The sequence below is a fragment of the Aegilops tauschii genome, chromosome 4, assembly GCF_002575655.3.
Source record: "Aegilops tauschii subsp. strangulata cultivar AL8/78 chromosome 4, Aet v6.0, whole genome shotgun sequence".
NCBI classification, from domain to species: domain Eukaryota; kingdom Viridiplantae; phylum Streptophyta; class Magnoliopsida; order Poales; family Poaceae; genus Aegilops; species Aegilops tauschii.
The window spans coordinates 13,365,031-13,373,153 of record NC_053038.3 but is presented as its reverse complement, the minus strand read 5'-3'; the positions used below and the strand labels follow the sequence as shown (position 1 = coordinate 13,373,153).

Genomic DNA, 8,123 nt, shown 5'->3' with positions numbered 1-8,123 from the left:
AGCGCTTCTAGGGTTTGGATCAACTTGTGCACATTGTGACCCTCTACGCACCCTATTTCCCGACCCTCGACCCTCGAACCCTAGGCCCCTCGACGACCCTCGAACCCTCGACCCTAGTTCCCGACCCTCGCCCCTCGAACCCTCGGCGACCCCCCCCCCCCCCTCATGTCGAAGTTATCGGGGAGGGGGTATGTCGACCCCCCCCCCCTCCTCATGTAAGAAGAGGAAAAAAGATCGAAGAAGAAAAGAGGAGAAGAAGAAAGGAATAGAGGGAAGATCGAAGAAAAAAAAGAAGAAAAAAAGAGGAGAAGAAGAAAAAATAGAATTCTATTTTTTTTCTTCTCCTCTATTCCTTTCTTCTTCTTCTCTTTTTTTCTTCTTTTTTTCTCTTCTTATTTATTTCTCTTATTCTTCCTCTCCTCTTCGTCTCCTTCTTCTTCTCCTTCTTCCTCTTCTTATTTTCTAAAAATGTAACTTTTGCATATATAAAACTTTTCTAAAAATGTAACTTTTGCATATATAAAACTTTTTCTTCTTCTAACTTTTTCATACATAGATAAAACTTTTCTAAAAATCTAACTTTTGCATATATCAACATATATACACAGAGAACATACATACATATATATATTTCTATAAAAATGCAAAAAACAAATCATCATATATATGAACAAAAAATCTGAAAAAAAACAGGACATATAATCATATATACACACATACATATAAACACACATATACATATAATCTGAAAAAAAAAACATCATATATATGAAAAAAAACAGAGAGGAAGGCCGGCAGTCGGACCGTACGTGGCGGCGGCGTGTGGTCGGGGCAGGCCGGGGGCGTGGGGCAGCGTCGGGGCAGGGAAACGGGCGCGGCCGGGGCGGCGCGTCGGGACAGGGGCGCACGGACCGGGGGCGGCGCGTCGGGGCAGGGCAAGGGCGCGGGGCGGCGCGTCGGGGCAGGGCAAGGGCCCGGGGCGACAGCGACGAGGAGCGGGCGGCGAAGACGACGGCGACCGCGGGGCGGCGACGGCGAGCACGGGCAGCCTGGCGGCGTCGATGAGTTGGGCGTCATCAGGGGGTAAATGGTCGATGAAACTGAAAAATTTACAAGTCCTGCTTATATACACAGCGCATTGGTCCTGGTTCATGGCACAAACTGGGACGAATACCCCCCCCCCTTTGGTCCCGATTCGTGCCACCAACCGGGACCAAAGGTCTCTTTTCAGCAGCCCAAAGGGCGGGAAGCGAAGGCCTTTGGTCCCGGTTGGTGGCACCAACCGGGACTAAAGGGGGGCATTGGTCCCGGTTGGTGCCATGAACCGGTACCAATGCACCCCTTCAGTCCCGGTTGGTGCCACCAACCGGGACCAAAGGCCTTGTGCTGCCAATCGCGGCCAAAAGTTTAGTCCCACCTCGCTAGCTGAGAGAGCTCGAGAGTGGTTTATAAGCGCTGCTGCGCCCACCCTCTCGAGCTCCTCTCAACTACAGGCTTTCCGGCCTACCTGTCACTTTGTGCATGTGGGCCTACTGGGCCTATTGCGGGCCTGAATCCTGGCCCATGGTTGGGTTTCTAGTGGTATTCAGGCCGTGGTGGCCCAGTAGGTGGCACTTTTTTGTGTTCTTTGTTGTTTTATTTATTTTATTTTGTTTCTACTTACAACAAAACACTTACTATTGCTATTTTATTTTATTTTGTTTTGTTTCTACTTATTTATTAAAGTTTATTTTGTTTATACTTATTTATTTTATTTTGTTTCTACTTATTTATTTTATTTTATTTCTACTTATTTATTTTATTTTGTTTTTATTTATAATGTTCTGAACGGAAAATACTTTGATACTTTTTGCCACATCATCCATTTTCAACCCTTTCTGACTTTATTTGTTATTTTTCATGCATTTACTGTTTTTTTGAGCTATAAGACCCTGAAATTCAAAAGCATTTCAAATGATCTCTGAAAAGGTTGAAAGTTGGCATGGTATCATCATTTCACCCACATAGCATGTGCTAAAAAGTTGAGAGGGTTACAGCAAAAACTAGATGCACTTCGTGTATAAAACGGACAATCTCTTTCTAAGTATCAGGGTTTCATACGGAAACTCATATGTTACAAAGGGATTTCATTTTTTTGAACTTATTTGAATTCCAGACTTTTTATGTGTTCAAAAGGCACCATTCAAAGCCACATCATCAATTTGCAACCCTTTCTGACTTCATTTGTTATTTTTCATGCATTTACTGATTTTTTTTGAGCTATAAGACCCTGAAATTCAAAAGCATTTCAAATGAACTCTGAAAAGGTTGAAAGTTGGCATGGTATCATCATTTCACCCACATAGCATGTGCAAAAAAGTTGAGAGGGTTACGGCAAAAACTAGATGCACTTCGTGTACAAAACGGACAATCTCTTTCGAAGTATCAGGGTTTCATACGGAAACTCATCTGTTACAAAGGGATTTCATTTTCTTTTGAACTTATTTGAACTCTAGACTTTTTGTGTGTTCAAAATGCACCATTCAAAGCCACATCATCAATTTTCAACCCTTTCTGACTTCATTTGTTATTTTTCATGCATTTATTGATTTTTTTTGCGCTATAAGACCCTGAAATTCAAAAGCATTTCTAATGAACTCTGAAAAGGTTGAAAGTTGGCATGATATCATCATTTCACCCACATAGCATGTGCTAAAAAGTTGAGAGGTTTAGGGCATGGACAACACATAAAACCATTCTGCTTGTTTGCCTCAGCCACTTCGAGAAAATTATGCAGGCCCTTAATGTACTCGGAGGTGTGTCTGTCATCGTACATCCATTGCCGGTTCATCTGCGTGCATTATATATAATTACGTGTGTCAAAAACCATTACAGATTCACATGGATAGATAAGTGACCAAATTAATAGAAGTTCATCATCACATTAAAACAAAGTACATACATAGTTCAAATTGAACAACATATAGTTGTCCAGAGCATCTAGTTAAACCATACATTGAAACTATGTAAAACCTTTCAATGCAACAACAAATGCGATCATAATCACAACCAAGGTAACAATTGATCCAACGGTATAATGATACCAAGCCTCGGTATGAATGGCATATTTTCTAATCTTTCTAATCTTCAACTGCATTGCATCCATCTTGATCTTGTGATTATCGACGACATCCGCAACATGCAACTCCAATATCATCTTTCCTCCTCAATTTTTTTATTTTTTCCTTCAAGTAATTGTTTTCTTCTTCAACTAAATTTAACCTCTCGACAATAGGGTCGGTTGGAATTTCCGGTTCAACTACCTCCTAGATAAATAAAATATATGTCAACATGATGGGCATAATTGTCATAAACAATAAATGAACCAAATAGTTATAAAAGATAATATATATATATATATACCACATCTGAATCATAGCCAGGACGAGGGCCGACGGGGGCAGATACCAAAACCATCGCACCATATAATAACAAGCAATAATAAAAGTAAAAAAATTAGACAAGTATCTATTTAAAGTAAGAATTTTTTTTCTTTCCCAAGAAGATAAGAACAAGAGGCTCACCACGGCGGTGCCGGCGACGAGATCGGCGCGGGCGATCGACGGCAGTAAAGACGGGGACGGGACGTGACGGACCGCTAAATCTAGACAAATCTCGGGGAAAATAGAGCTTAGAGGTCGAGCTTCGAGAGGAGAAAGCTTAACTAGTGTGGCTCGGGCATTTTATCGAACACCTCATGTGCATAGGAGGTGAGCTAGAGCACCACAAAGCTCTCCCCTCGCCGGCCAGAAAAAACAGAGCACTGTGGAGTGCTCTGCTCGCAGGCGAGGGGTATATATAGGCAAATCATTGGTCCCGGTTCATAGCTGGAACCGGGACTAAAGGACCCCCTTACGTCCCGGTTCTAGGCACGAACCGGGACCAATGTCTGTGGGCCAGGAACGAGGTCCATTGGTCTCGGTTCGTGCCTAGAACCGGGACAAATGGGTCCACACGAACCGGGACAAATGCCTCCCGAGGCTCGGCCGGCCCCGTGGGCGCACGAACCGGGACGTATGCCCCATAGGTCCCGGTTCGTGACAGAACCGGGATTAATGGGCTGGCCAGGCCCCAGCCAAAGCCCTGTTTTCTACTAGTGGTTGCAACGCACGGGCATTTATACTAGTATTATCAGAGAGATCAAGCAAAGTATGGAGGAACGTGACTCTTCTATTACTCGTATATGTCGTAGTGGCAATAGTGTTAGTCATTCCATGGCAAACTTTGGTAGGGCTAATGGTCGAACTATGGGTTGGCTAGGGTCCGGCTCTGTTGCTCTACGAGATTGTACTCCATAATTTTTTAGTAATAAAGAGTATTTTGCAAAAAAAGAAAAACTCGTCTCAACCAGTTTCCAAGAAAAAACAGAATAACTGGATTCGATCGAGTCCTTATCTTGCACGCATCAGATTCGTATCCGTTTTGAACAACATAATCATTAGTTTTTCTTATTGCACAAGGCATCGATAATTAAGTAGTCGATGCTCTTCATTATATATATGTGTAGAAGCGAATACGGTATTACGGCCGAAGCAAATCAAGTTGGACCGGCGGCGTTTTGCATTGCCTCTCAAACTCACGAGCCGGCTTCGTTTCCGTCGTCGATTTCGCCGACTTCGGTCACTTCAGCCATAGTTAACAACAAGATGCATTCCACCACCTTCCCCGCAGTAAAACGAAGATGCATGTCTCCTTCCCAGCTGCCTCCGGCAACCCGGTGCACCACATCGCGCGACGTGTGCTCCGGCGCATATTCCTGGCCAGCCTGGGAGTCGCTGCATGCAGATTTGGTTTGCCTGGTCGCGTCGGCCTTGCTGGCCAGAGGAGATCTACTGGACTACGTCCGCTTCCGTGCCGTCTGCGCGCACTGGCGATCGGCCACGCTCTCTCCACGCGGCCGCGGGGTTGTTGATCCGTGCTTCCATCCACGCCGCTGGATGATGTTCCCAGAGGACCGTGGCCTTTACCCTGGACATCCGGAGCTGGGTGGCTACATCCGCTTCTTTAACCTAGACTCAGGTGCCTTTGTCCGCGTCTGTCTGCCATTGTTCAGGAACCACTGTATTCTTGATTCTGTCTGTGGCCTCCTCCTCCTCCAGAGGGACAAGGACGCAGCCATCCGTCTTCTACACCCTTTCACCCGTGACATTGTTGAGCTTCCACGGCTCACCACTCTCGCCACACAAATGCCCGGGGGAACAAATTGGTCGCTCCAGCGGATGAGATTCATCTCTACGTGTGCTTCGTTTGTTGCAGGAGTCGTCACTGTCTTGCTTACCTTTAATATGTTTGATGGTGTGGCTGTGGCTACCTCCCTAGACATGCAATGGACAATGCTCAGTTGGGAATGCCCAGCGTGGTCAGATCCGGTTTCATTACACGGCAAGCTATACGTGGTTGATATTCCAGAAATCGATGTGACGGGTTCACCATTGATTTTCGAGCTGGACGCAGCGTACCACCATCGAGCCACACCAAAGCTGATCTTCACATGCCCCAGAGAGAAGCGCCTCTACTCGTGCTATCTGGTAGAGCATGGCTCGGAGATCTTAGTGGTTTGCCATGACGACGATTTCCTATCCCATATTACTGTCTATAGACTTGCCGATCTTGTCTTGGGGAAATTTATCCCGGTAACAGACATCGGAGAAAACACTATATTCATGGGACAAAGGAATATCTGTGTATCTTCCAAGGCATTTCCTACCGTCGAGGCCAATACTATTGTCTACTACCGTCCGATCAAGAACCGTTTTGCACAGTACCATATCAGTAACCGCACCTGGTCACGGGCATTAGATCGGAGCAGCCTAAATGGCCGTGCACAAGGCCCCCGTAGCCCTATGTGTCATATCTTAACTTGCTGCTCTCCCGCGCATTGGTACGTACATATGTGGGTTTTTTTTGGTGCATGATAATAGCAACCATATTGTTATTTATAATACACTTGGTTAACCATGGTTGTCTTTTTTTCTCTGTGCTTGTAGGAACAAAGGACTAGATTACCCATCTACAGGTTGTAGACGACCAGAGTGGGAGGTGAAACAAGAGTTTCGAACTGGGGTACAAACGTCATCAATCTTATTCTACTTGATACTATATAATAGTTTTTTAACCCTGAAAATGCAGAACAATTGTTCTACGGCAATTTTCCGTCATATGAAAGAAGAACAATTGAACTGGGATTTACAATAGGATGTACTACTACGCCATGCAATGTTTTTTGATTCGGATTTAGGGTCTTCTGCTTTTGTATTCTACACAACCAAATTAACTCTAATTAAGCTTGTAAAATGATGGACAAAATCAGTGCTGGAGAATATCAGTGCGTAGCTATTTTCCCTATGATGACGTTGTTCTGCTTTTTATGGTGTTATATAATGTTGATTATATGTTAGCATTGCTGGTATCACCCAATTATGTCTTCTTTTGTGCTTAATTATATATTTATTTCTCTTTCAGGCATAAATTAATGACATCTGTATGGGAAGCTAGCAATGGAGGACTTATGGCACCATGCTTCATGGCAACTGGATCATGTCTAGATCTTGCTATTGCAGTATATCAAAATTGTCGGGCCAGCCCATTAGCATATGTTGATTTACAAAGAGATTAAACGTTATAACTTAATGCATGATTCATGGTTCGGGCATGACAAACATTAATGGAAAGAAATTTCATTCTTCTAATCCTACATGATTTATCACCTTCCACGGTGGAGTAAGGTAGTATTAAAAGCCAGTGGAATTAGCTCTCGCTAGGGTACCTTCCCTGCCCCCCTCCGCTGCCGCAGGCCGGCCTAGCCCCCCCTCCCGCGCGCTGGCCGCTGGCCGCCGGTCACTCGAACCCAGCCCCACCCCTCTCCCCCCTCCCAGATCCGCCATTGTGCCGCCTCCCCGGGAGGTGGCCGGGGCGACGCGTGCCCCCTTCTCTCTCTCGGTGGTCCACCCCCAACTCCCTGCTGAAATTTGGGATGAGCTTTAGGCCCATATAGCAATTTCTGAAAAAATCTCTTAAGGGCCCATGTGGGTTTATTGGCACTAGGTGTAATGGGAAGTTTAGTCCCACCCCGGAAGTTGGAGAGGAGTTGGACCTCCTTATAAGGGTTTCCCTTCTACATGCTATTGGAGCTTGAGAAGAGAAGAGGCCCTCACACACTCCTCCGCCGCCAGCCTTGTCACGACGCGCCGCGGGTTGCGGGAATGAGCCGAGCCGAGCTCACACCTACGTGCTTATTTTTGCAAGTCAAAGAGTTTTCTGACAGCTGGGCCACGATCTGAGACGTCGGATCATGAACTGTCACGGACTCGAACGCCTACATAAGTGTGCGGTGTCTCCTAACCCTAGCCGCCATGAACAGATCACATCTGCTCCACGCGCACGACAGTCGCCGTTCCTTTGATGTTGTTGCCGCCGGTGACTCCATCCCGTCCACCGCGTACACGGTCGACGGGAGAGCAGGTCTCCAAAACCCCGCCTCCCGGATCCTATACGGGAGAGAGACGAATAGGTTTTTGGGAAGCAACTACGCAACTGCTCGCATCCGTTCGTCTGCTTCCTCTTCGTCCGCATCGCCTTCACCACCCTCAGTCCGACGCCGACCGTCTCGCCGTTGAGAAGCTCGAGGCCGACAAGAAGGCCGCCGAGGACGCAGCTGCTACCACCGCCGTTGCGGCCTCTGCATGGCCTACTGGAGGGTATAACTCGTTTATCCCGCTCCTACTGTTTTCTGTTTTAGCCATGCTAGCGTTATACGTAGATCTGTCTGCAATTAGCGTAGTATTCCCTCCGTTCCCAAATATAAGTCTTTCTAGAAATTTCAACAAATGACTACATACGGAGCAAAATGAGTAAACCTACACTTTAAAATATGTCTATATCATCTGTATGTTGTTGTCCATTTGAAATGTCTAAAAAGACTTATATTTAGGAATCGAGGGAGTATGTGCTTGCATGATTGAATATCGATATATGTGATTATTTCTGTCAATGCCAAGGTAGTGATTTACTCATGGATTATATTAATCGAAAAATTGCCTATTTACTCAACACTCCCCCCCCCCCCCGCCACCCCCGGCGCTGGC

At 45.8% G+C, this 8,123-nt stretch overlaps 1 protein-coding gene across 1 annotated transcript; it reads left to right on the top strand.

Annotated features, from left to right (window-relative positions):
- Positions 1 to 1,467: 1,467 nt before the first annotated feature.
- LOC141021598 (uncharacterized) lies at positions 1,468 to 6,040 on the top strand. Its single transcript, XM_073497443.1, has 2 exons — positions 1,468 to 5,811; positions 6,027 to 6,040. The coding sequence occupies exons 1-2, from the start codon at positions 4,521 to 4,523 to the stop codon at positions 6,038 to 6,040; spliced, it is 1,305 nt and encodes a 434-aa protein (XP_073353544.1). The 5' UTR covers positions 1,468 to 4,520.
- The last annotated feature ends 2,083 nt before the right edge of the window (positions 6,041 to 8,123 follow it).

Coding starts and splice junctions, on each gene's coding strand:
- LOC141021598 (XM_073497443.1), top strand. CDS start 4,521: ATGCTCTTCATTATATATATGTGTAGAAGCGAATACGGTATTACGGCC.